The sequence below is a fragment of the Urocampus carinirostris genome, chromosome 7, assembly GCF_059441175.1.
Source record: "Urocampus carinirostris isolate Australia breed hairy pipefish chromosome 7, RoL_Ucar_1.0, whole genome shotgun sequence".
Lineage (NCBI taxonomy): Eukaryota > Metazoa > Chordata > Actinopteri > Syngnathiformes > Syngnathidae > Urocampus > Urocampus carinirostris.
In genome coordinates, this window is record NC_142355.1 from 4,352,308 (window position 1) to 4,380,101 (window position 27,794).

Here is a 27,794-nt window from a genome sequence, read left to right on the forward strand (position 1 = left end):
CACAGAAGTGACAGTAAGATGGAGCACATGAAGAAGCTTCATCCTGGTCAGCACGTAAGGTGAGAGCCCGCCACAAACTTTGCAGGTTAGTGAAATTAAAATATTGAATACATTATTGGGCGTGTGTGTTTGGTAGGGTTGGGTAGGGTTACTTTAACTGGATTACTCTCAATTACTTTTGGATTACTCCAATACCAAATATGCTAATAAAAGAAAAAAGAAACAAAATATGAATAAAATGATGACTCACAACACGTGGTAAGCTTTCTCTCCTGGCTTTGATCTCTTTGATCTCCGGCAAAACTAACATAGAATGCGACAGAAACAAAATGAAAATAAATCCAAACAGCTTGCCAACATCATTTTTGCCGTTCCATGTGTTCCGTTACTCCCCAAGCCTGCACAAAAATGCGGTCATTTTATTCATATTTAGTTTCTTTTGTCTTTTATGAGCATATTTCGTATTGGAGTAATCCAAAAGTAATTGAAAGTAATCCAGTTAAAGTAACCCTACCCACCCTTGCGTGTGTCACGGTTGCCATGGTGCCCAATTGGCCGCACCCGTGTGTGTAGGGTTGGGTAGGGTTACTTTAACTGGATTACTCTCAATTACTTTTGGATGACTCCAAAACCAAATATGCTAATAAAAGAAAAAAGAAACAAAATATGAATAAAATGATGACTCACAACACGTGGTAAGCTTTCTCTCCTGGCTTTGATCTCTTTTATCTCCGGCAAAACTAACATAAAATGCGACAGAAACAAAATGAAAATAAATCCAAACAGCTTGCCAACATCATTTTTGCTGTTCCATGTGTTCCGTTACTCCCCAAGCCTGCACAGAATTTTGTCATTTTATTCATATTAAGTTTATTTTGTCTTTGATTAGCATATTTGGTATTGGAGTAATCCAAAAGTAATTGAAAGTAATCCAGTTAACGTAACCCTACCCAACCCTGAATATATGTTTACAATGCCCAACTGAGTTTAAAGAGCCTGAAGTGAAGGAGGCTGTGACTTAAAACCAGGAATTGGAAGCAGAGAGTAGCAAAATTTTAAATTTTAAATTCGGGACAGAACCTTTAAGGACACCTCAAACAACGCACCACACTTTTAAGCAATACTTTAATGAAGTATTTGTAAACAAAAAAAAGGAAAAGAAAAAAAAGTCACATCATATACATATACCTTTTCTGATTATTCTATTTTTCTAACTATACTTTTTGCTGTGGCTGACATACATTTTCATCTACAGTAATCCCTCGGTTATCACGGTTAATGGGGACCAAAACCACCCGTGAAAAGTGAAAATCTGCGAAGTAGCGACGCCCCTTCAAAAATGCTTAATATATATATATATATATATATATATATATAAAAAGCATTATTTTTTTATTTTTTTTTTCATTTATCTTTTTTATAAATTTTTTTAAATTTTACAATGTAGCGACGTCCCTTCAAAATGCTTAAAAAAAAATAAAAAATAAATAAAAATATAATAAAAAAAATTACAAAATTAAAATGCTTATGAAAAAAAAATAAAATAAATATATATATATATATATATATAAATATATATATATATATATATTTATTTATTTTTATTTTATTTTTTTATTATTTTATTTCTTTTTTTTTCACACCTGCGAAGCTCTGAACCCGCAACGCTCCTTCAAAAATGCTTACGCAAAAAAAAAAATATTTATTTTATTTTATTTATTTTTTTAATTTTATTTTATTTTTATTTATTTTTTTTAGACCTGCGAAGCTCTGAACCCGCAAACGTGGAACTGCAAAGTAGCGAGGTCCCACTGTAAATAGTTCCAGGAGCTCCTGCTAACTATTCCTTGAGAAATTAGCACTGTTAGTTTGTTATATTGGTTTTGCTTCTGGAAGTGGGAAATTTCACATCTGCTTGAGTTCTGGCCTCACAGAAAAGTTGGTGGCCATGACGGGAGAGTGGGAGTGCTCCTCTGAATGAAACCAAAGCGGCAAAGGGAGTGGCAGCAGAATTAGCCAAATAAGCGAGGTGATTTAGAGATGTAACTTTATTTCAGTCATCTAATTTCCTGCACACAACTCTGAGTACCGAGGATGCACGGCAACAATTGGAAACCCGCAGGGGTAAATAGAAGAAAACAGCACTATAGCTTTTTTGGGAGAATTTGTTAATCTTTCCCGTTTTACAAAAACAGTCCATGAGGAATGATGTGAGGGATAACTCTGCCGTTCTTCTTCTTTGCTCATCAATCACATTAAAAAAATTATTATGCTAATAAAAGACAAAAGAAACGAAATATGAATAAATTGACTCACAACACGTGGTAAGCTTTCTCTCCTGGTTTTGATCTCTTTGATCTCGGCAAACATAACAAACATAAAATACGACAGAAACAAAATGAAAATAAATCCAAACAGCTTGCCAACATCATTTTTGCCGTTCCATGTATTCCATTACTCCCCAAGCCTGCACAAAATGTAGTCATTTTATTCATATTTAGTTTCTTTTCTCTTCTATTAGCATATTTTGTATTGGAGTAATCCAAAAGTAATTGAAAGTAATCCAGTTAAAGTAACCCTACCCAACCCTGCATGTATTTCTTGTGTAAATATCATGTAAATTATAACTATAGCCTTATCCTCCCTGTTTTATAACCTTATCTTCTCTGTTCCTTTATCTTCTTGGCTTTTTACCTCACTGTGAGTGTGTGAAACTGGAGTGTCATGTTAAATTTCGTTGTCACAATATGTTAACCCATTTTGTAACAATGACAATACAGTAAAGGTTTATTCTATTCTATTCTATTCTATTCTATTCTATTCTATTCTATTCTATTCTATTCTATTCTATTAATAGAAAAAATATATTTTTAAGGACACCTCATACAACACACCACACCTTTAAAATGTAGAATATTTTCTATAATATAATAGTGTCACCAATGCCCGACTGAGTTCAAAGAGCCTTTATGCTTTTATCTTTCTTTTAGCGAAGCTGGTCAGAGCATAACATATGAGGATGGGGTGGGGGTTTGGGTAGATGACTGATTTCATGCTCGTCTCTGAGTGTGTTGTTGTTGTTTTGTTTCTAATTGTTAGCGTAGCATGAAAATGGTGAAAGTGAGAAACGGACTGTTTCAAATACAGTCCGAACACCAACCCAAACTCCCCAAAAGATGAAAAAAGATTAATTCAAGCACATCCAAGCAATGCACGTACTTGCACGCGCATCATAAGGAGCTTGACAGTGACTGCAATGATGACTCATGCCAAGAGATGGCGGCCTCAAGTAAAAAAGTTCCAAATTCCGTACAGCTCCTTTAAAATAACAAAATCTCCTATATCAGACAGTTGTGCGCATTTTAAGTATTTGTATGTTTCCTCTCGGGCAGCACAGCGGTGCAGTGGTTAGCGCGTGTGCGGCACAGTTCTAAGGTCTTGGGAACCTTCTGTGTGGGTTCAAATCCTGCTACCGGACTTCCTGTGCGGAGTTTGTATGTTCTCCCCGTGCTTGCGTGGGTTTCCTCCGGGCACTCCGGTTTCCTCCCACATTCCAAAGACATGCATTTCAGGATTGGCTGGTCCAAATTGTCCCTAGGTGTGAATGAGCGAGCGAGATGTCTGTCCCTGTGTGCCCTGCGATTGGCTGGCAACCAGTTCAGGGTGTCCCCTGCCCACTGCCCGAAGATAGCTGGGATGGGCTCCAGGACCCCCGCGACCCTACTGAGGATAAGCGGTGCAGCCAATGAGACGAGATGAGATGTTTCCTCTCTTTTTATTTGTTTTTCTAATAAAATACAATCTATGCAAACTAGTATTTCAAATAGGCAATATTAAAATGTCAGAGTTCCCCAGATGCACCTCCTTCAACCTTTTTCATTCAGATTGTACATACAAGCTTCAATTTGGGTGCAGACGCAAAACATCCCACTAAACTTCGACTTTTTGAAATATGAAATACTTCTCCCCGGTCCACTATAAAGAGTTTAAGTTAAAGCGGATACCCTATATTTCTTACCCAAAAATGGTCAAAAGACCTAGCCCAAAACATAAACAACCTGCTTTTTTATTATAACCTATTGCTTTTTAGCCCTTTATTGAGGAGTAGGTATAATCGTTTTGGGATTGAGTTTGACACCTGTTTTTTTATTTTATTTTAATCCCTCTTATTTCTCTTTTAAATTTACAGATAAAAGAGTGTTTGCACAAAAAGATAGGCTGAGGATGGTCTGTAAAGGAATTAGTCAAGTATATTGGTACCCAGAAAAAAAACATTAGCTCCGATGTTCCCTCTAAACTGCGCGCGTGCGTAATCGTGCACTGCCCGCACATTCTCAGCGCACAAGAAAATCTATCCAGCGCATTGTTTACTCTAAGCTGCGTGTGTGCACAATTACGCACTACCCAGAGCTTTTCCGCACACTTGAAGATCTAGCAAGCTCACAAAAATCAGGGCTCAACTTGCTAATTAAGAAGCGAATTAAGTCAAAGTTACAGTGCATGAAGGTCAAAATACACGGGTTCCCCTGACGTTGTGTTCTAAATGCGGTATTTTGAAGTCAAGGTCGAAGTAGAACAAAGTTGAGTAAAGTCAGTAGAGTTTTTCGAGAACCGGCTTCTTCAGCTCGGCTCACTAAAAGGAACCGGCTCTTTCGGGTTCTAAACGGCTCTTCAGGTTGTTTTTGCTTCTTTCATCCCTACATGACCAAATATTATGTAAAATTATGCACAAAATGACTTAAAGGAAGGGGGAATAGAACAAAAAAGAAAAAAATACCAAAATGAAAAAGTAGTGCAAAGCTGAGAAAAAAAGGAGAGAAAAAGGAAAAGAAAGTAACAAAGGAAAAAAAGGAAATAGAGAACAAAAAGAAAAAAGCAACAGGTAGGAAAAATAAACACAATGAGATTTTTTTAAAGGAATTAAAAAAAAGAAAAAAAAAGGGAAAAAGAAGAAAAAGTTTGTGTTGCATTCAAATAATTTCCAATTATATCAAGTGAATCTTGTTGCCAACATTGTACTTCCACTAAAAAATGTGATTAAGTACAGTTCTGTATCTTACAACCGACTCAATAAGCCCCCAAAAATGTTATATTGTGCGACAAAAGATACCAGGAAAGAAAAGAAATGGAAATCTTGTGAAAGAATTTTTGTAAAAACAAATGACGTTTGTAGGCCGTACAACCTTTGCAATAATACATTAGTCAATTCCTTCAAAAGTGAAACATGTTTTTGCATTGCCGGAAACTCAGCAAAATGTAGCGTGATGTCAAGTTTTGGACATGTTTGATAATGACTTAGTTGCCACACTTGGGATTGCTGTTGCTCACTGTTGTTTCAAGCGTTGCTCACCGACTTTGTGTGAACGCTCAGACCACTTGAAAATTACAGGGAACATTGATTAGCACAATTCAGGGCCCGTACAGCTTTTTCATAGCCATGTTCAAGCACTTTTTAAAGACTTTTAAAGCCAATTTTCCAATTTCTCCATGAAAAGAAGGAATTCAGTGTGAATCAATCAATAGCCCTGTTGTTTGAGGTCACTGAGTGATGCCTGCTGGGAAAAAGAACCGGAAAAATTGATAAATCCAGAGTCAAGAATTAAACCAGCAGCTATCATTCACTAAATGAAGCATATAAAATGAAAATGAAAATGTGCCCCATTTAATTGGATTTAGCTGCCGTCTCCATTTTTTCTATGTTGTATTAAATGTTTTTGTTCATTTTATTACTGACAGCATAAGATAAACAAATAAAAATAATTAAATGGCAAAGCTACCAGAGCAAGCGTTTCGGCATCCCTTTAAGGGGCCGGTCACACAGCCGTTTTCGGCTGAATCACGGCTAAAATTTTGCGTTTTTTTTTTGCCCGTGGTTGCCCGGGATGGAAAATGCGCAAAATTGGCCAACCCGCTGTTCATCGGTGGTATGCCCGCAAAACACGCCGGCGACTGTTCCGCTTCCTCATCGCGTCATTTCTGCGTCATTTTCTCGTGTGGACCACGGGTATAAAAGCTCCAGAGCCGGTGTTGTGCCCAAATCCGACTCCTACGCAACACCCCCATCCCCCCACCCCCTCGCGTGAACGCGCATTCTGCTGCGATCGCTTTTGTTGTAAGCGTGTATTGACGTTGGTGACTTTTTCATCCGCGTTAACAAACGCATTTTGTAGAATACGATCGCACTTTATTGTTTAAATAAACGCGTTATATAGACTAGGATCTCCCAATTGTTATAATTAGCTCGCTTTATAGTTTTAATAAGCGTTTTATATACAGGGAGTGCAGAATTATTAGGCAAATGAGTATTTTGACCACATCATCCTCTTTATGCATGTTGTCTTACTCCAAGCTGTATAGGCTCGAAAGCCTACTACCAATTAAGCATATCAGGTGATGTGCATCTCTGTAATGAGAAGGGGTGTAGTCTAATGACATCAACACCCTATATCAGGTGTGCATAATTATTAGGCAACTTCCTTTCCTTTGGCAAAATGGGTCAGAAGAGGGACTTGACAGGCTCTGAAAAGTCAAAAATAGTGAGATATCTTGCAGAGGGATGCAGCACTCTTAAAATTGCCAAGCTTCTGAAGCGTGATCATCGAACAATCAAGCGTTACATTCAAAATAGTCAACAGGGTCGCAAGAAGCGTGTAGAAAAACCAAGGCGCAAAATAACTGCCCGTGAACTGAGAAAAGTCAAGCGTACAACTGCCAAGATGCCACTTGCCACCAGTTTTGCCATATTTCAGAGCTGCAACATCACTGGATTGCCCAAAAGCACAAGGTGTGCAATACTCAGAGACATGGCCAAGGTAAGAAAGGCTGAAAAACGACCACCACTGAACAAGACACACAAGCTGAAACGTCAAGACTGGGCCAAGAAAAATCTCAAGACGGATTTTTCTAAGGTTTTATGGACTGATGAAATGAGAGTGAGTCTTGATGGGCCAGATGGATGGGCCCGTGGCTGGATCGGTAAAGGGCAGAGAGCTCCAGTCCGCCTCAGACGCCAGCAAGGTGGAGGTGGGGTACTGGTATGGGCTGGTATCATCAAAGATGAGCTTGTGGGGCCTTTTCGGGTTGAGGATGGACTCAAGCTCAACTCCCAGTCCTACTGCCAGTTTCTGGAAGACACCTTCTTCAAGCAGTGGTACAGGAAGAAGTCCGCATCCTTCAAGAAAAACATGATTTTCATGCAGGACAACGCTCCATCACACGCATCCAAGTACTCCACAGCGTGGCTGGCAAGAAAGGGTCCAAAAGAAGAAAAACTAATGACATGGCCTCCTTGTTCACCTGATCTGAACCCCATAGAGAACCTGTGGTCCCTCATCAAATGTGAGATTTACAAGGAGGGAAAACAGTACACCTCTCTGAACAGTGTCTGGGAGGCTGTGGTTGCTGCTGCACGCAATGTTGATCGTGAACAGATCAAAGCACTGACAGAATCCATGGATGGCAGGCTTTTGAGTGTCCTTGCAAAGAAAGGTGGCTATATTGGTCACTGATTTGTTTTTGTTTTGTTTTTGAATGTCAGAAATGTATATTTGTGAATGTTGAGCTGTTATATTGGTTTCCCTGATGAAAATAAATAATTGAAATGGGTATACATTTGTTTTTTGTTAAGTTGCCTAATAATTATGCACAGTAATAGTCACCTGCACACACAGATATCCTCCTAAAATAGCTAAAACTAAAAAAGCCCCACTCCAACTTCCAAAATATTCAGCTTTGATATTAATGAGACTTTTGGGTTCATTAAGAACATGGTTGTTGTTCAATAATAAAATCAATCCTCAAAAATACAACTTGCCTAATAATTCTGCACTCCCTGTAGAATACGATCGCTTTCGTTGGAAGCGCAGCAGAATGCGCGTTCACGCGAGGGGCGGAGGATTTACCGTTCGATTACGTTCACAAAAAAAAACAAAGACGGAATGGTTTAAGTTGTATTACATTTCCAACAAATGCAAGACGAAGTGGTTTTGGTTATATGTTCGCCATTACATTCCCTAAAAGTGAGATAAAACGAGGTAAAAGTGGTTGTAGTAGCGAGGGGATGCAAATCTCGGCACCGGGCTGTAGAAATCATAACCGCACAAGACACAATCCTGTGAAGATCAAGATTTCAAGCTATGGCATCATTTTTATTTTATTATCTTGAAAAGAAATGTCAAGAAATAAAAATGGATTAAGACGAGGTCACTACGCTGACGGGGATCCATGTTCAATGCGTCCAATAGCGTCCGCCTCAAAGGCAGAAATTTCTGGCCGTGATTCAGCCGCAAATGTCTGTGTGACCGGCCCCTAAAGCAGACTTGTTTTATTTTTGCTTCATTTAATGCACCGGTGTCAAATATGTGGCCCTCGGGCCGGATCAGGCCCGCCAAGGGAACAGTGAGAACAATGAGTTGAAGTTTTAAATATGGCCACTTGATGTCGCCAAAGCCAGGTGCCACTCACAAAACAACTGTAGCTTCCTCTCATTTTATGTCTTTCTCACGCTCTCTTATTTTCTTCTCACTTTTCACTCTCTCTTTCTATCTCTCTCTTTCTTGCTTTCACCCTTTCTTTCACTCTCTTCTTTGTTTCTCACCCTCTCTTTTTATTTCTCTCTTTTGCGCTGTTTTTTTTCCCTCACTTTCACGTTCTCTTTTCTTTCTCTCCCTCTCTTTTTAGCCATGTCTTTTTTTTCACTTTCTCTCTTTCTCTCTTCCGCACACTTTTTCTTTCTCTCTCTCTCTCTCTCTCTTAGTATCTCATACTTGCTCATTTTCCCTGTCTCTTTCTCATTCTCATCTCCCATTCTTTTATTTGTTGTCTCTCTCCCTCTGTCGCGCTTTCTCCCTTTCTATATTTTACTCTCTTTTCTTGTATCCTTCTTTCTCCTTTTTCTCCCTTTCTATATCGTGCTCTCTTTATTTCTCTCTCCCTTTCATTTGTTTCTCTTTACTTCTCTTTTTTTTCCTTTCTCTCTTTTTCACCATCTTTCTTTCGCTATACTGTAATCCACTAGTCTGGCCCCTGAGAGATTTTTTTTCTAGCATGTGGCCCCGAGCTAAAATGAGTTTGACACCCCTGACTTAATGCGAGGTCAGTCGAGTCAGGCAGCCGAGAAACGAGGCAAAAATTTCACGCATTTACTGGCACCTCACCCAAAATTCAAGCACTTTTCATATCTTGATAAAACAACATTAAAATTCAAGCATTTTTAAGGCTTTCAAGCACCTGTACGAACCCCGACTATTTGATCTCTTTAATTATTAATCATGCCCTTTGATGAACCTGTGTACTCAGTGTAGGGTCCATAATCACACATGCTCCTGGATCTGTCGACATGCTTCTGCTCCAATGGCACCATAATCTAGAAAATCGGGACCATCTAAAGCAGGGGTGGCGAACATGTGGCTCTAGAGCCGCATGCGGCTCTTGGCCAATGAGAATGCGGCTCTTTGCCTCCTCATATTTTCTATATACTGTGGCTCTTTGCCTTGTTTCATGTTTAGTTTTTTTGTGTGTATTGAGGGTGGACACTTTCCTTGAAATCAACACAAGAACAATACTTGTTGTATTGTAAGGAGAGGAGTGTGTTATGGGAAATAATTTGTTTTTGATTGTGTGTGTTTGTGTGTCGGCGGCGCAGTGGTTAGCGCGTATGCGGCATAGTTCTGAGGTCGTGGGAACCTCCTGAGTGGGGTCAAATCTTACTGTGCGGAGTTTGTATGTTCTCCCCGTGCTTGCGTGGGTTTCCTCCGGGCACTCCGGTTTCCTCCCACATTCCAAAAACATGCATTTCAGGTGAATTGGCCGGTCCAAATTGTCCCTAGGTGTGAATGAGCGAGTGAGTTGTCTGTCCCCGTGTGCCCTGCGATTGGCTGGCAACCAGTCCAGGGTGTCCCCTGCCCACTGCCCGATGATTGCTGGGATGGGCTCCAGCATCCCCGCGACCCTACTGAGGATAAGCGGTGCAGCTGATGAGATGAGGTGTCTGTCTGTCATGGCAGGTCAGTGCATGGTGTGGCTCTTTGACTCTCACAGTTAAAAATTTCGGCTCTTTGTGTCAAACGTGTTCGCCACCCCTGATATACAGTATGTCCAACCCCCCCCCCCCCCCCCCAAATTGAAATGTGTCCTGAATTTTATTTTTGTAGTGAGCAGAAGTCATTTTCGCGATTACATGCAATGCAAAGCATGAAAACACACACAATTGTTATCATTCTTGCTGCAGAAAAACAGCTGGAAAAGGACCATAATGAGTCAAGTTATGGAGTTAGCGATGGAGTAATGAAGTTTCAAGGATCATAAAAGCAGGAAGAAAATGTCTCCAGGTACTGTATGACGTTATAGTGTGGTCTAACGGAGCCACTTACAGGCTCAGAACAACATGCAATCAGTCTTTACATTGATTTTAGGATGAAAATACTTCGCCTCGCCAGATGATTTGGTTGGCCGTATTGGCTAGCAAATTCAATTTTAAAACAAAATCACATCACCCCTTTCGGATTGAAATTGAGAGATTTTTCCCTCAAGTGTGATGGTTGACTTTTAGACATTGAAAATTTCCTCCAAAACAATTTTAACAACAGGACATTTCTGCACCTGAACACCACCAAGAGCAGGGAGATGGTGGTGGACTTCAGGAGAACTAAAACTCACCCGGTTCCTGTAACCATCAAAGGAGAAGGTGTAAAATTTGTCCAGACCTACAAATACCTAGGTGTGCAGCTGGACAACAAACTGGACTGGACTACCAACACAGAAGCTCTATGTAGGAAAGGTCAAAGCCGACTGTACTTCCTCAGAAGGCTGGCGTCCTTCAACATCTGCAAAAAGCTCCTGAAAATATTCTACGAGACAGTTGTGGCAAGCGCCCTCTTCTATGCGGCAGCGTGTTGAAGAAGGATGCCTCTCGTCTCAATAAACTGGCAAGGAAAGCGAGCTCTGTTGTGGGCACAGAGCTGGACAGCCTGACAACAGTAGCTGAGAGACGGGCACTGAAAAAGCTGCAGTCAATCATGGACAATTCATCACATCCACTACACAGCATTATAACCAGACAGAAGAGCAGCTTCAGCGACAGGCTGCTGTCACAGTCTTGTACCACGGACAGACTGAAGAGATCTTTTCTTCCTCAAGCCATGAGGCTCTTTAACTCCACCCGGCGGAGCAAAGACCCACATTAAACCACACCCCCTACATTGCATATTACCGTACTTTTATTGCAGTGTGTATTATATGTAGCACTATTTAAATACTCTATACAACACGCTACAGTGGGTATTAGCACGTCACATTGGGTATTTGTATATTGTATTCCATTTGCTTTATTATTGTATTGTTCTCAGCGAAGGGATGCTGCTGGAAATGTGAATGTATATCTATATTCATAAATCTATCTATCTATCTATCTTAAAACAAAAGTCATACCTGCACATTATTTAAGAATGTTTAGTTATATGGGGGGCAGCATAGCAGTTCTGAGGTCATGGGTTCAAATCCAGCTACCAATCTTTCTTTGTGGAGTTTGCATGTTCTCCCCGTGCTTGCTTGGGTTTCCTCCGGGCACTCCGGTTTCCTCCCACATTCCAAAAACATGCATGTCAAGTTAATTGGCCGGTCCAAATTGTCCCTAGGTGTGAATGAGTGAGTGAGTTGTCTGTCCCTGTGTGCCCTGCGCCTGGCTGGCAACCAGTTCAGGGTGTCCCCTGCCCACTGCCCGAAGATAACTGGGATGGGCTCCAGGACCCCCGCGACCCTACTGAGAATAAGCGGTGCATATAAGGAATGGATGGATAGTTATATAGAATAAGAAAATTATGTTATTCTGCTCAAATGCAATATTCAATATGCTGTGTTTTGTACAGTTGTTCTTAACTGGTCTGACTTGAGAACCCACCACCAATGTTCCCTGTAATTTTCCTTACGGGTCTGAGCGTTCACACAAAGTCGGTGAGCAACGCTTGAAACAACAGTGAGCAACAGCAATCCCAAGTGTGGCCACTAAGTCATTATCAAACATGTACAAAACTTGACATCAAGTTACATTTTGCTGAGTTTCCGGCAATGCAAAATTATTTTTCACTTTTGAATAATTTGACTAATGTATTATTGCAAAGGTTGTCCGGCCTAGAAATTGTTTTTACAATTCCTTCACAAGATTTCCATTTCTTTTTTTCCTGGTATCTTTTGTCGCATAATACTAACATTTTGGGGACTTATTTAGTCGGTTGCACGATACACAACTGTATTTAATCACTTTTTTTAGGGGAAGTACAATGTTGGCAACACAATTGACTTGGTATAATTGGAAATTATTTGAATGCAACACAAACTTTTTCTTCTTTTTCCCTGTTTTTTTCTTTTTTTTTAATTAATTTTTTTAAATAATAAATAAATATTTTTTTTTTTAATTAATTTGAAAAAAATCTCATTGTGTTTATGTTTTACTAGCTGTTACTTTTTTCTTTTTGTTCTCTATTTACTTTTTTCCTTTGTTTCTTTCTTTTCTTTTTTTTCTGGCTTTTTTTCTGAATTTTTCCTTCTTTTTTCTCTTCCTCTTGTTTTGTTTTTTTCTCAGCTTTTCACTACTTTTTCATTTGGTATTTTTTTCTTTTTTGTTCTATTACCCCTTCCTTTTAAGTCATTTTGTGCATAATTGTACATAATATTTGGTCAATTAGGGGTGAAAGAAGCAAAAACCACCTGAAAAGCCGTTTAGGATCAGAAAAAGCCGGTTCCTTTTAGTGAGCCGAGCCGAAGAAGCCGGTTCTCGAAAAACTACTGACTTTACTCAACTTCAGTCTACTTCGACTTTGACTTCCAAATACCGCATTTAGAACACAACGTCAGGGGAACCCTTGTATTTTTACCTTCATGCACTGTAACTTTGACTTAATTCGCTTCTTAATAAGCAATTTCGAGCCCTGATTTTTGTGAGCTGGCTAGATTTTCTTGTGCGCTGAGAATGTGCGAGCAGTGCGCAATTGTGCACGCGCGCAGCTTAGAGGGAACATTGCCCACCACCCACCCCAATTACAAGCTGCGGCCCAAATCTAGATAACAATTCCACTCCTCCAATGTATTGAAAGAGTGATTTCATGCACGTGCTCCAGGTCTTTGTCTATTCTAGGATAAAGATCGTAAAAGTAAGAAAATGACTGTTGCAGTTTGTTGCAGTTCAAATGGCAACCCAAACCTCCCAAAAAATGAAAAAAAAAAAGAGTTTACTCGAGCGCATCTAAGAGAGACGCGTACCTGCACGCGCCGCAAAAGCAGCTTGACAGAAACTGCAATGATGTTTTCAGCCAGAAGATGGCCTCAACAAGTTGAATATTTTGAAGTACGCCACCATCAGGGTTGGGTAGGGTTACTTTAACTTGATTACTTTCAATTACTTTTGGATTACTCCAATACCAAATATGCTAATAAAAGACAAAAAAAACTAAATATGAATAAAATGATGACTCACAACACGTGGTAAGCTTTCTCTCCTGGCTTTGATCTCTTTGATCTCCGGCAAAACCAACATAAAATAATAATAATTTCCTTTGTATTGTCATTCTTTGTAAGAACGAAATGTCGATACACCTGACCCGTTGTAGCGAGCCGATGCAGCCGCAGCCAACAGAGGGCGCCGCCATTTTACCAATGTTATAAGTCTTAGGTATGAAATGCGACAGATGATGCATTTTTAATGAAATCCAAAATGCTTCACTCAGTAGTTCAGGCAATTTTTAACAGTCTCAACAGACACATGATGTTTTTATCTTAAAAAAACTCAAATAATGTACATTACCTGAGAAACCTAAATCACTGAATCCAAACAAATAACACTGCATTGTGGGGAGAAAAAAGATGGTTTTATTTTACTATGTAGCAGTTTTATCCACAAACTCATAATAAATTACACAAAAAGTGTTATTAAAAAATATTTGAGTCCCCATGATTTCATTCAGATTAATTTATTAATAGGTATATGCTCACTACCCAAACTTTACCACCGTTTTTTATGTGGATATCAACTTACATTTACAGGGTACTATTGCCATCTACTGTTAAGGAATATAATTGACCCACGTTTTGCCATGTTACAGGCCCGTGACCAATTTTCGGAGAGCGACCCACAAATTTAAAACACTGGTTTAGTAGACCAGAGCTTCTCAAATTGCTTTTTTTTCTTCTTCTTTCTCCAGAGTATTCAAAATACATTAAAAACGTAGCCTTAAGGAAAATACAAATTCATTAAACAGTATTCCCTCGTTAATTTGAATTTTGACTTTCATTCCTTTGGTGCATCGTGGATTTATTCTATTAATAAGTTCATTGGATGAATTTGTACTTTGCAGAATTACGGCGTCGTTTTCCAAGCACCAATACACTCAAACAAATCAGAGAGTTGTCATCAGTTTTGTGAAGTTGTTTTGCCAGGCACTGTATATAGCAGGGGTAGGGAACCTATGGCTCGGGAGCCATATATGGCTCTTTTCATGAGTACATATGGCTCCGAAAAAAAATGTAACTATTGCACATTTCTCTGTGGCGTTCCAAAGTCAAGTGATTTCATCCCGATTTTGGTCCATATAAAGCCGAAGCAACTTAATGCAGACGTTTGATAAGAAACCATTTAAACTGATAAATAAAAACGCTGGCAAATGACTTGGAATCGGGCGAGCAGGACAGGTGGGCGGATCCCTGAACGCAAGCGCAAGGCACTTCCTTCTCTCTCACTCTCTCGCTCAGTGCAGTCCACACAGTGAATAAGACGATATGCTTATCGTTTGCAGTAATTTGTGACATTTTTACAAAAGAACTTTGCATGCACATTGTTTTGAAACCGTTATTAAGGACAAATTTCATGGGAAAAAAAATTGCCTCAACACTCTTAACGAAGCCTAACCGATAAGCGAGGGATTATTGTATTGTCATACATGACTACGCAAATGACTCTTGAGCGTGCGCACCCACGATTTCTGGAGATTTCAATCAAACCTTGAAGGCTAGGTGGCTGGCCGTGTTACACGGTCCTATCAGACCTATCAGCACTTATCAGATCAAGGCTTACACTTCCATGTCAGCTTTGCAGAGGAACGAGCACCATTCATATACTGGGATTTCTTGTCAGACCACCATTTCATCATTTGTTGCTTTTATGAGATTTTTAGACTTTTTTTGGACAGTTATTAAATCTTTCTGTTAGCCTAATTGGAATGTATTGTTTTTGAACACACTCTCTGCGAAGTAATCCATTCCCTTAAAGCATCTAATCCACTGAAATGAAAAAGACTGTCTTAAAAATGAGCCTGCACAATGTCGTGTGTCTCGGCAATCCCGTTTGAGCCTCCGGGCAAGTTTGTGGGCAAACGGCAAATTGAGTTATGATATCGACTCCCCATTTGCGATAAAAGGAAGGGTTTTCGGAAAAACAGGTCGTAATGCAGTCGTGTCCAATTCAAGGATGACGCACAAAATTAGAATACAGTGCTTTACAAAAGAATCGGCCCCCCAGAACTTTTATATATTGCCATATTCAGGTTTCAAACTTATAGATAAAAAACTATACACAGTCAGGAAAGTAAAGTACCGTATTTTCCGCACTATAAGGCGCACCGGGCTATAGGGCGCACCCCCAAAAAATAGTTTTTGGTCCTACATTTTCCATACATAAGGCGCACCGGATTATAAGGCGCTACAAATGGAACGTCGACAAAACAGTCAGATAGTTCAGTCCAACTTATTACCCCCTTAACATTCCGAAAGCTTGCAAAGAAGCAAATACGTGTCTCAGATATATACGGAAACAGTACGATGTCACCAATCACTCAAATGCATCATTCCAAATATCATTCGGAAGGTTATAGTCTTGGGATTCAAGAAATGCCAAACATTTCTTAGTTTCCATTTTAATTTTTGCTGGCAACTGTGCGGACAGCAAAGTAAGAATTTGATTGTGCAGGGAAACGGGGTTCTTTACTGTGCATATGACAATAAACACTTTGAATTGAATTTAGTTTAAAAATAGACTCATCAGAGAAACATCAAGATCGTTCTAAAACAAGATACCGGGAAAATATAAAGCCTCATAGCTCACCTAAGTTCTCTTGCAGCCATCACGTTCAATAATGATACGTAACCATGGTCTTCTTACAACCGTGAGTGTAGTAAATCCAGGAGTGTAAAATATTTACAAATACAGAATAGTAAAAAATGTTTTCTTTGTGCCGTAGTGCAACCCAACGTGTGATTCACATTCATCTTTTTCAGCCAATTGCAGGCTTTGTTTCGCCCCTTTAGCCTATGCGAGCCTGTAAATGATAAAAAGGATCCGCCCCCTTTACCTCCGAATAACTTTAGCCAATAGTGACTGATTCAAATTATGATTGACACATTGGTTAGGAAATAAAACGCCGGTATATAAATCCCAGCATACACCGCGGACGACTTCGCCTTCGGGGAAAAATCTAGTCGGCGGCTGCTTGCTTTAGTTGCAAGACTTTGCGACTTAATATTGATCCATATATAAGGCGCACTGTATTATAAGGCGCATGGTCAGCTTTTGAAAAAAATAAAGGCATTTAGGTGCGCCTTATAGTGCGGAAAATACGGTAAATGTGTTTAACATTTTATATTGTGCTAACAAATAAAACATTAAAAAGAAGGCATTGTAAAAACCTTTGGGTTAATACTTTGTAGAACTTCTTTTTGATGCTATCACTGCTATCCTTGCAAAACAGCTCAAGTTTCTTAAAGATTGACAGTGGTTGTTTGTGCAAAGCATTTTTCAGTTGTTTCTACAAATGCTCTACAGGATTGAGGTCTGGACTTTGGCTCTGCCATTCTAACACAGTTATATTGTTTGTTTTACACCATTCCATTGTAGTTTTGATTTAGGTTTAGGATTGTTGTCCTGTTGGAAGCTGAACCTGCTCCCCATTCTCAGGTCTCTTGCAAACGCCACCATATTTTCTGCCAGAATCACCTTGTATTTGCCTCCAACCATCTTCTAATCAACTCTAACAATCTTCCCAGTCCCTTGAGAAGAAAAGCAAACCCAGATTATGATGCTGCCACCTAGTGTTTCAGTTTGATGTGCAGTGTTGCTCAGTTTTGGTCTCATCTGACCAGAATGTTTGTGTCGCTCATGTTTTATGTTATATTATATTATATTATATACTGCAGCTATATCCCCCTAGTGGGAGGTGGCTGGAGTCATTTCTGACTCTTTTTGGGAGATTGTTACAGAGGAGGGGATTCCCAGCCCCCTCGCTCAACCCAACTGAGGTGTTGGGAGTCATTAGGTGACCAAACCCCCCAATTCCAACCCCTATTGCTGAACACCAAGCAGGGAGGCAACGGGTACCAATGTTTAAGTCTTAGGTATGACTCAGCCGAGGCTTGAACCACAACCTCCCAGTCTCGGGGCGGGCGCCATAACCCCAAGGCCACCGAGCTGGTTTTACATTTATAAGAATGAAAATGTATTTATTAACTATTTTTTGTACAACCAATCTGAATTTATTCTACTTTCCAGCAGTTTAATTGTCCTTCTACACCATTCTGCCTGTCAAAAGTTACTAAGACAGAAATGTGGGATAGGAAAAAAATCAATGTCAGCGATTGTCAATAGAGTACTGTGATGACTACACATGGTCGCTCATGTAGCCCCTTGTAAATGCTAAACAGGCCCTTTAATTGCATTCTTTTAGAAAAGGCTTTTTTATTACTACTCTTCCATAAAAGAAAGGCCTCCAATGTCACCATGGGCCTTTGGGTTGCTTCCATTATTAGTTTTTTCCTTGTTTTGGCCAAAAGTTTAGAGGGACGGACAGGTCTTGGTGGGTTTGCAGGGTTTTTGTTCCACTATTTCATTCCCCAACTTGCTTGGTGTGTTCTTTGGTCTTCATAATGCTAGTCTCTTCTTTCACAAACGTCTGAGCCCATCATAGAGCAGGCGCATTTTAACTGAGACTGACACACAGGTACACTCTCATTTAGGTCAACACTGGATCATTCAGAAGTTATCTGATAACTTCTGGAGTCAGTAGGCTGTGTTGAGAGAACAGAGGGCCAATATTTTTTTAACGACTACTTTTCAGTGTTTTGTTGAAAATATAATAGGAAATTTGGAAGAAATGATTTTGTTCCACTTCACGATTGTGTCTCACATGTTTTTGGATTTTTGAAAAATATTTTCAGCTTTTTAGCTTCAACTTTGATGCATGAAATGTGGCAGTACAACAATAGGTTCTTGGGGGGAACAGTGTTCTCGTTTGCCAGCGTCCCTGCGTCCTAGACGCATCATTTTTGCTGGGGACGCATAGGGTCAAATCAACGTGCGTCCCCGGGACGCAACTTTTTTGCACCAAAATTGTCATTATTAGCCAATGACTTTTTTTTAACAAAGATTTACTGCACTCCAAACTTTCGTCAGGCAGATCCGCCATTGTTGTTTTGGTCTCGCGGTTCGAGTTTTCATCTGCACGCCGATCTCGGCCAACGAGATCTCGTTACTTCGAGATGACGTCATTGTTGTGGTGCTTGTCGTCGAGCGAAGGTTAAGTATGCCTCCGAAAAAACAGTTAGTATTAGGTGAAAATCAACACAAAATTGGTAATTTCTTCAGTGTCACTAATGAGTCGAAACATAATGCAGAAAGTGATAACAACGGCAATAATTACGGCACAAAAAACGGCGGAGAAATTCATACCTGTCAACCTGTACGTTTTTGCCGTACAAAGTACGTTTATTATGCACTTTAAGACAAGTACGACGTACAAGAAAATCTGTGCGGAAAACGAAAATTTGTCAATTATGGGTACCATCCGGTATACACAGACTATCACGAAACGGCAAATCAATAGAGTTCGAGTTGTGTAGTGAAAGGAAGTTCTGTCAAAGGACCGGACCAGATCAGAGGCCGGCGGTCAGGAAGGATGAACTCAATCGAGTAACGATCAGTAACTTTTATTATGGAAATAAAAGTCGTCCAACACTCAGGGACAAAACAAAACAAAAACAGGCTTACAGGCAAACAGGAATTAAGACTAGGGATACTCACAAAACAGGCTTTTACTCAAATGTGCAAACATAGGTTTCCTCCGAATCAAACAAAACAGGACAGAGCAAAACAGAACAGAAAATGCAATGAACCAGCAACCCGCAATACCCACAACCCACCCTTAAGAAGCCCACACGCAAATTAGACGATCTGCTCCAGCCTGTGCCCAGGGGGCGGGGCCAGCCGGTCGCCACGGCGACCATCCTGGACATGACAAGTTCATCTTTTTTTAGAGAACCGTCTTTTTTGGATCAACTCATTAAACAGAGCAGGCTCTCAAACGGCTCTCTTGCTTTGATGATTGATATTACGAATTATGTTGTATAAAGAAGTTAAGAAAAAAAGGAAGTATAAAAGGAGAAAATGAAAAAAAGACAGGTTTGTGGTTATCCCTTTAATCGGTATATTACCAACAGTAATTTGATGCAGAAAATGAATTCATAATTTGATGATTAAAACTGAATGAATATATAGATTTATATTATATATTTGTCACCGATTTACAATTTCAACCTCGATAACACAAAATTTTGGGGACCCATAGATTTTTGAGCATGCCAGTCCCATCACTTTTCAGAGGTAAAATGAACACTGGGGGAAGGTACGTCCACTATGTTCAATAACATGACATTTATGAATGATATCTTTGACTTTGTGACTGAATTGAAATGATCTACTGACTAACGTTCGTGTGCATTCCCGACATGTGCGTCCATGCAGTGTTTTCAAACACAGATGTGGAAGCCTGTATTTGTCCACCTGGTCACAGCACACAGTATTCAGCATAAGCCGAAACACGGTGGGACACCTGCCAAGTTTTACACACCATTTTGCAGCAATGACCTTCAGTGGTGATAGTCTGACCCGCACAGTTTCCTTGAATGTACAGATATAAATAAATGTTGTACTGAGTATTGAAGTACTAATAATATGCTAAATAATGATAGCTATGTATAGTATTATACAGTAGTGCAAAGAGTGCAAGAGGAGCAGCTAACCAGATGTGCAAAATGGGCAGTCAGGTAAACAAGTCACTATACAATAACAATAACACTGGAGTACGATAGTGCAGAGGAGAACAGATGTGCAAAGGCGTGTTATAGTCAACTTCTGATTCTACACGAGTTGCAGGGCTTTTACCACATTTATTTGCACTTCTGCTCACAAGTTTAAGTAAGGTATTCCCTTGCCATTTTGCGGTTTGACTTTCACGCCCTTCAATTCATCTGTCACAGACCAGAACGGACACAGGACTCAATTGCATGCGTTTCTCAGATTTTATTGAAAGGGAGTGAGAGTGAGTGGCTAATTTCCTAGCCACTCTTTTGCCCTAGCCACTCCTTTGCACATCTGTTCTCCTCTGCACTATCGTACTCCAGTGTTATTGTTATTGTATAGTGACTTGTTTACCTGACTGCGCATTTTGCACATCTGGTTAGCTGCTCCTCTTGCACTCTTTGCACTACTGTATAATACTATACATAGCTATCATTATTTAGTATATTATTAGTACTTCAATCCTCTGACTCAGTACAACATTTTATTTATATCTGTAGATTCAAGGAAACTGTGCGGGTCAGATGTATCGACATTTCGTTCTGTATACACGTGTACAAGAATGACAATAAAGTAGATCTGAATCTGAATCTGAATCTGAGTAAGGCTTGCTTGATTGCTCGATCCGAGGACTGGTGGAGAGTGGGAACGAGCAAGGCGGTAGTGACACTTCTGTGTCGGAAGAAGACAGGCGGGAATGGCATGTCGTTTGACCAGGGCTGGAGATCAGAGGCGAGGTAAAGTTCGTAAAGTGGTCGTAGGCTGGCGGCAGGCAAAACAGGCTTAGTCAGGTTCGGAAACGGGTCAAAAAACGAGAATCAGGCAGGAAACAGGTGTTAACAGGGACAAAGTCGGACGGGAACGCTCACTGAGTGAAACACAACAGCTCGCAACGATCTGACAAAGTTTGAACTAAAGTCGGGGGCTTAAGAAGGGTGTGGCTGCCAATCAGCTTGTCCGGGCTGTTGGCGCCAATCAAGCTGCCACAGGTGTTCCAAATATGGCAATCATGACATGATCATGGATTTTTGTTTTTATTAATTCGTTGCGCGGATAAATACTTTGTTTGCGGAATCACAATGTCACTTTACAAGCGCATTTACACTCAAACCATATGGAAAAACGCCTTTTGTTTCCTGGGTGCTGATTGGGACACTTCTAATAAATCGTTTTTATGACTAGTGACAATCTAACAACACATTCCACATGCCGTTCGCAAACAATAGGAGTATGAGGGGGGGCAAGCACGAACATCGTCATCATCTAAATAGACGTCGTTTTTGCATTCGATTTTTGACGCTACATCGAGGATTCGTTCATGTCATGTAACAAAGTACAAGGCTTGTTTGCTACCCTGCTCCAAAGGTGTGGTCCATAGGTGTGTCTCAACCAATGTTCCCTCTAAGCTGCGCGCGTAGGCAATCGTGCACTACCCAGAGCTTTTCCGCGCACAAGAAAATTGAGCCAGCTCACAATCGGGGCTCGAAATTGCTAATTAAGAAGCGAATTAAGTCAAAGTTACAGTGCATGAAGGTAAAAATACCCGGGTTCCCCTGACGTTGTGTTCTAAATGTCAAGGTCAAGGTCGAAGTCGAACGAAGTTGAGTAAAGTTAGTAGAGTTTTTCGAGAACCGGCTTCTTCGGCTCGGCTCACTAAAAAGAACCGTCTCTTTCGGGTACCCAATGGCTCTTCAGGTTGTTTTTGCTTCTTTAATCCCAACATGGCCAAATACTATGTAAAATTATGCACAAAATGCCTTAAAGACAAAAAAGAAAAAAATACCAAAATGAAAAAGTAGTGAAAAGCTGAGAAAGAAAAGAAACAAAAGGAAGAGAAAGAAGGAAAAATTCAGAAAAAAGCCAGAAAAGGGAAAAGAAAGAAACAAAGGAAAAAAAGTAAATAGAGAAAAAAAAGTAACAACTAGGAAAAAATAAACACACAAAATCAGATTTTTTTTAAAGGAATTAAAAAAATAGAAAAAAACAGGGAAAAAGAAGAAAAGGTTTGTGTTGCATTCAAATCATTTCCAACTATACCAAGTCAATCCTGTAGCCAACATTGTACTTCCACTAAAAAATGTGATTAAATACAGTTCTGTATCGTGCAACCGACTAAATAAGCCCCCAAAAATGTTAGGATTATGCGACAAAAGATACCAGGAAAAAAAGAAATAGAAATCTTGTGAAAGAATTGTAAAAACAAACGACGTTTGTAGGCCCTGCAACCTTTGCAATCACACATTAGTCAATTCATTCAAAAGCGAAAAATAATTTTGCATTGCCGGAAACTCAGCAAAATGTAACGTGATGTCAAGTTTTGGACATGTTTGATAATGACTTAGTTGCCACACTTGGGATTGCTGTTGCTCACTGTTGTTTCAAGCGTTGCTCACCGACTTGGTGTGAACGCTCAGACCCGTGGAAAATTACAGGTAATATTGCTCTCAACTGTTTACAATGTTGTGCTCGTAGGTGGCCTGCCAGAAGCATACGCTTCATAGACTTGCACTACATATGAATAGCGTGCGTATATATATTGCTTCCAAAGTAATTTGTAAACTTCTCTAAATCCAGCCATTTTTTTTTCTATAGCCCGAATGACTTCTAACTACGAATGATAGAGGGCGCCATGGAGCCTGTGAATAGCAGCAGCGGGGTCGAGGCCAGCCTCTTCTCAGCCAGTCCTTACACCACCGTGGAGATTGTCCTCATCATTCTTGTGGCAGGATCGCTCAGTCTGGTCACTGTCATTGGAAATATCCTGGTCATGCTTTCTATAAAGGTTAGTTCAGGTTTTTGTTCCGCCTTCTGAATTAGACACTTACCGTAAATTCCGGACTATAGAGCGCACCTGATTATAAGCCGCACCCACCACATTTTAAGAAGAAAACCGATTTTGTAATTACACAAGCCGCCCCTGTATATAAGCCGCATGCGCCCACATTAAAAAAATGTAACACAAACACAAAATTAACCCAAACCCGACTTTAAGTCCCGCGATTGAAACTGAATGTCCTTCATAAAAGTACACAGTCCAAAAATCACAGCTGGCAAAATGAACGGAAAATGATACCGGCACTTAAGGTTTGATGCAGACCGGCAGAGTCCGGGTCCCGTTGAAAGTAATCCAAGGAAAAAAGTGTATATTTCCAAAGGTAAGGGTGGGAAAAATATATATCCACTATTGTTCGCCGCGTCCACAAACACTCACGTTTACCGGTACCCACTTCCCGTCACCCCGCGTTTGTTTTGCCCCTTCTTTTTTATTCGCCGGTGCAAAACATATCAGAATAAGTGTCTCAACTAAATACATTCCAAAAATATACAGTTGCAAATACATATTATAAATGGTTACACATTTTTACAAAGAAAGACGGTACACCGAGAGAGTTTTCAAAGCTTTAATAATAATAATATAACTTTCATCCCAAATGGTGCCTGTGACAGGTAGCAACACGCTGGCAACACGCTCGTAACACAGTAAACAGGTCTGTTAAAAAAACAAACCGTACTTGTAAAAATCACGGTAAATCGTCCTAATCTTCCTCCTTGGAACTGAAGCCATCAAAGTCGTCTTCCTCAGTGTCGGAAAGAAACTTTGTCTTTTTTGGCTTTCTTTTTGCATTTTGCATGATGAGGGTATGTTTACGCTAATTTAATTTATGCACAAGCCAAGAAGTTGCAGTCTTCCTCGGCGCATATATTCCACCGGTCTAAATCTTACCTTTTGTACTCGAGCGCCGCTGGCGGCCGTTAGAAAAATGACATAAATTGGCCGCATCACTAAATAAGCCGCAGGGTTGAACGTTTGGGAAAAAAGTAGCCGTTTATAGTCCGGAATTTACAGTAAATGGAGGATTTTCTAAAAACACAAGTGATAGACAAATACCAATACAAGTATTGGTACCGGTAACATTTTCCAGCTTTGGTTTAAGAAAAGAGTGCTCTCTACTGTGTGCTTGTATTGACCACCCTTTTGATGATATTAATAGTTGTTGGAAGTTTATTGTTCTTATTTAATCTCATTAACTGCCATTGGGAACTACCATATATCAGTCTTTCAGGAGGCAAACACAAGTACAACCCCTAGCAAAAAGTATGGAATCATCAGTATTCCCTCCGACATTTTATTCTGTACAACAAACTCAAGCCTTGAAAATTCTTTGGCATTCAGAAACACTATAAGAAATGAATAAAAAAACTTTGTGGTCAGTAAATGCTACTTTTACAGACCAAGCACAGAGATAAAAATATGTAATCACTCCATTCTGATGAAAAAATATAAAAACATGAAAAACAGGCAAAGAATTGACAATCAAAACAGATCACTACTACAGTGGAACCTCGGTTCTCGACCCTAATCGGTTCCAGAACCCTGTTCGAAAACCGATTTGTTCGATCACCGAAATCATTTTTCCCATTAGAAATAATGTAAATCGTTTTAATCCATTCCAACACCCTGAATGTTTACCTTGAATGTTTAACGTAAACATAAAGCTAACCCAGGCTAATCGTAATCTTCCGTACGAAAGATTACGCTAACATGAACGTGTAAAAATAAAAAAATAAGGTCGTTTACAAATCATTTAGCACCCGGGTCTCCACAACAAGTGGCAACAAAAGTGCATAATACTTTTAAAGAAAAATCCCAACAGATTTGATGTCACTATTTTCTAGTTCCTGAATGTTGAATGGCCACTAGAGGGCACTAAAAACTGGTATCAGCCATTGACGCAAGTACTGATTCCTTGAACAAAGCATGGTGTAACATTTTTTTTCCATTTTATTTTTTCATTTGCCTCTCGGCTTTTGTAACATCTCCCACAATGAATAAGCCATTGGAAAACTAAAGGCCAGGCATGTAATGTAATCTAATCAAAGGGAAAAACACACAACACACAAAAAAGATTAGCATCTGACGGTTTCCATATGGTTTTCTCCAAAGGTAAACAGGAACCTGCAAACGGTCAACAACTACTTCCTGTTCAGTCTGGCCTGCGCCGACCTCATCATCGGCGTGGGCTCCATGAATCTGTACACCGTCTACATTGTGATCGGCTACTGGCCCCTGGGAGCCCTTGTGTGCGACCTGTGGTTGGCGGTGGACTACGTGGTCAGCAACGCCTCAGTCATGAACCTTCTGATCATCAGCTTTGATCGCTACTTCTGCGTCACCAAACCTCTCAGCTACCCGGCGCGCCGGAGCACAAGGATGGCCGGTTTGATGATCGCCGCCGCCTGGGTGCTCTCCTTCATCCTCTGGGCACCCGCCATCTTGTTCTGGCAGTTTATTGTGGGAGGGAGAACCGTACCGGAGGGGGAATGCTACATCCAGTTCTTCTCCAACCCCGCGGTCACCTTCGGCACGGCCATAGCGGCCTTTTATCTGCCCGTGGCCATCATGATCTATCTTTACTGGCGCATTTCTAGGGCTAGCCGCAGTCGCATGCAGAGAGACAGCAGGAAGACATCCGGCACCAGCGTGGGGGAAGCCCACTCTCAAAGTCAGGAGGACCCTGGTGAGAACCGGATTCAGAACAACTGCTTGCAGAAAATCAGGGAGCAGCTCCGAGAAGCTGCGCTGAACAAGGAGAAGGAAGCCCTACGGCAGCAGCAGCAAGAGCAGCAGCAGGAAGAGCAGCAGCAGAACGGAAGAGGTCCTTGCAAGGAAGACCAATCGGAGCAGTTGGAACCTGAGACTGACAGCGTCCAACCCTCTACATCCACGGAGAACGAGGTCCCCGTTTCGGTTTTGAGAGGACTTGATGCGATCAGGAGGATGAACAAAACAGAACCAGCTTCCAGGGCAACATCTTTGACTGACGGTCAAGCCGCCAGGGTGATGCTCAGGGTAAACAATTTTGTTCTGCATCAGGGTTTGGCAACGTTTTTGACCCAAAGAGCCATTAGAGCACATGTGTCAAACTTCCGGCCCGCGGGCCACATCCGGCCCGCCTGTGATCATATCCGGCCCGCAAGACCATTTTACATTATTGTTATGAATGGCCCGTTCTCCATCTCGTTCAAAACTTGAACCATTAATCCTGTTCAGATACACGCAAAGCCAAACCAAATCTGAATTATAGAGCAGTATTTCGCAGAATATATAGGCGACGTTTTTCACTACAATTTACAGTAAGGTGCCAACAAAATAAAACTAGTTTTGGCTGCACAACGCTAAAGAATCCTTTATTTAAAAGCTCACTATATAATCTGTGTTCAGTGTTCAGATACTTTTTGATGAATCCACGAAACAAATTGTAAATACGCCAAAACACCGGAAGAGAACTTAAAGTTATTTGATTGGGTGAGTGGGAGGGATGGGTGGAGCTATGCAAAAAGTGCAAGCACCCTCCCATCTCTCGCCCTACTCCGTCTGCGCCAAAGGTAAGCACATCAGGCTCCCTTTTTTCAGAATGTTGTGACGTTTTTACAAAATAATTTGTGTAGCATTTTCATATTTCTACTTTTGACAGGAGATATATTAAGGAGAGCAAAATCTTTTGGGATATTTAAGGTTTTTTTTAATATATACATTGACGTAGGAGCAAAGGAATTTGAATGTTATTTTTATGTTAAGTTGTTTCAGTTAAGTTCTAAGCAGTATAATTTAACAAGATATTTTAATTTACAGCAAAATAATAAATACTGTATAAGTGATTTAAGATTTAAATTTAATATTCTTGTCTGTGTTTTCATATTTATGTTCCAAAAACATTCAGTTTACGTGTGTTCAATAAATGTTTATCCTGGTTGGCCCGCGACCTTAAAATTGTCCCTGGGTGTGAATGAGCAAGTGAGTTGTCTGTCCCTGTGTGCCCTGCGATTGGCTGGCAACCAGTTCAGGGTGTCCCCTGCCCACTGCCCGATGATTGCTGGGATGGGCTCCGGCACGCCCTCGACCCAACTAAGGATAAGCAGTGCAGCTAATGAGATGAGATGAGATGTACAAATGGATATTTTGCACTGGAAAAACATAAAAAATACAGGTTTTGTAGATGATATAACCACAATTGTCAATGTAAAAGAGGCAGTGGCTCAGGAGGTAGAGCGCTCGTCTTGGGATCAAGAGATCGCAGTTCGAATCCCGGCTCCTCCGTGTTACATGTCGAAGTGTCCTTGGGTAAGACACTGAACCCCTAATACCCCCAATATGTAGGTTAGCGCCTTACATGGCTGCACGGCCGCTATTGGGAAATGTGAAGCACACTGTAAAGCACTTTGGGAAGTCTTGACTTGAAAAGAGCTATATAAATGCAGAGCATTTCATTTCTTTTCATAAAAGTAAAACTATCTTTTTTCCATTCAGGTGACAAGGCAGAGTGCGGTAGCCAAGTGGCGCAAAAAAAGTACTTCCTCGAGGGAGAAGAAAGTGACGCGCACCATCATGGCCATACTGGTAGCTTTCGTGGTGACGTGGACGCCGTACAATGTGATGGTGCTGATCAACACCTTCTGCTCCGTCTGCATTCCCAACGCCCTGTGGACCATTGGCTACTGGCTATGTTATATCAATAGCACCATCAACCCGGCCTGCTACGCCCTCTGTAACACCACATTCAAAAACACCTTCAAGCACTTGCTGCTGTGCCAGTACAAAAACATACGAGCTATGCGCTGAGGTTGCTATCCACACAGTGCGTCCCATGAAACGTACACACTACCAAAAATAAATTCCAGATAG

At 40.5% G+C, this 27,794-nt stretch overlaps 1 protein-coding gene across 1 annotated transcript; it reads left to right on the forward strand.

Annotated features, from left to right (window-relative positions):
* LOC148362142 (muscarinic acetylcholine receptor M2-like) lies at nt 1–27,794 on the forward strand. Its single transcript, XM_088339568.1, has 4 exons — nt 1–85; nt 22,703–22,892; nt 25,056–25,961; nt 27,420–27,794. The coding sequence occupies exons 2-4, from the start codon at nt 22,725–22,727 to the stop codon at nt 27,729–27,731; spliced, it is 1,386 nt and encodes a 461-aa protein (XP_088195694.1). The 5' UTR covers nt 1–85; nt 22,703–22,724; the 3' UTR covers nt 27,732–27,794.

What these genes read in the sequence shown, in the direction of transcription:
- LOC148362142 (XM_088339568.1), top strand. Translation starts at nt 22,725, where the DNA reads ATGATAGAGGGCGCCATGGAGCCTGTGAATAGCAGCAGCGGGGTCGAG. An exon ending in TGGTCATGCTTTCTATAAAG is followed by an intron (nt 22,893 to 25,055) that starts GTTAGTTCAGGT and finishes TTTTCTCCAAAG; the next exon opens with GTAAACAGGAACCTGCAAAC. An exon ending in CCGCCAGGGTGATGCTCAGG is followed by an intron (nt 25,962 to 27,419) that starts GTAAACAATTTT and finishes TTTTCCATTCAG; the next exon opens with GTGACAAGGCAGAGTGCGGT.